Source organism: Penaeus monodon, chromosome 27 (assembly GCF_015228065.2).
Source record: "Penaeus monodon isolate SGIC_2016 chromosome 27, NSTDA_Pmon_1, whole genome shotgun sequence".
In the NCBI taxonomy this organism is placed as follows: Eukaryota; Metazoa; Arthropoda; class Malacostraca; order Decapoda; family Penaeidae; genus Penaeus; species Penaeus monodon.
The window spans coordinates 9,718,582-9,718,810 of NC_051412.1; the positions used below are offsets into that span (position 1 = coordinate 9,718,582).

General features: G+C 41.0%; 1 protein-coding gene across 2 annotated transcripts in view; it reads right to left on the minus strand.

Moving 5' to 3' along the window:
* The window catches only part of LOC119590567 (ankyrin repeat and SOCS box protein 13-like), a 93,291-nt gene that overhangs the window by 26,494 nt on the left and 66,568 nt on the right, over positions 1–229 (minus strand). For both annotated transcript variants that reach the window (XM_037939234.1, XM_037939232.1), the window contains exon 4: positions 71–211. In XM_037939234.1, the coding sequence (XP_037795162.1) occupies positions 71–211 (141 nt within the window). The remainder of the gene's footprint in view (positions 1–70; positions 212–229) is intronic.

Below are 229 nucleotides of genomic sequence, written 5' to 3' on the forward strand. Positions count from 1 at the left end.
TCTGGGAGGGAATTTTAGAGGAAAACAGTAAGAACATAATGATTGTTTCAAAGTAATGTAATTCACATACCCGATTTCAGCAAATGGTGAATACAACTTATGGATGGTCTCTGCATCGAACAAGCAGCATGCAGCGGTGTTCCATAGTGAAGGTCATTACAATTCAACCTGGCACCCTCTTGAATGAGCAGTGCAACAATCTGCGTATGTCCTGTTAATTAGCAGGATC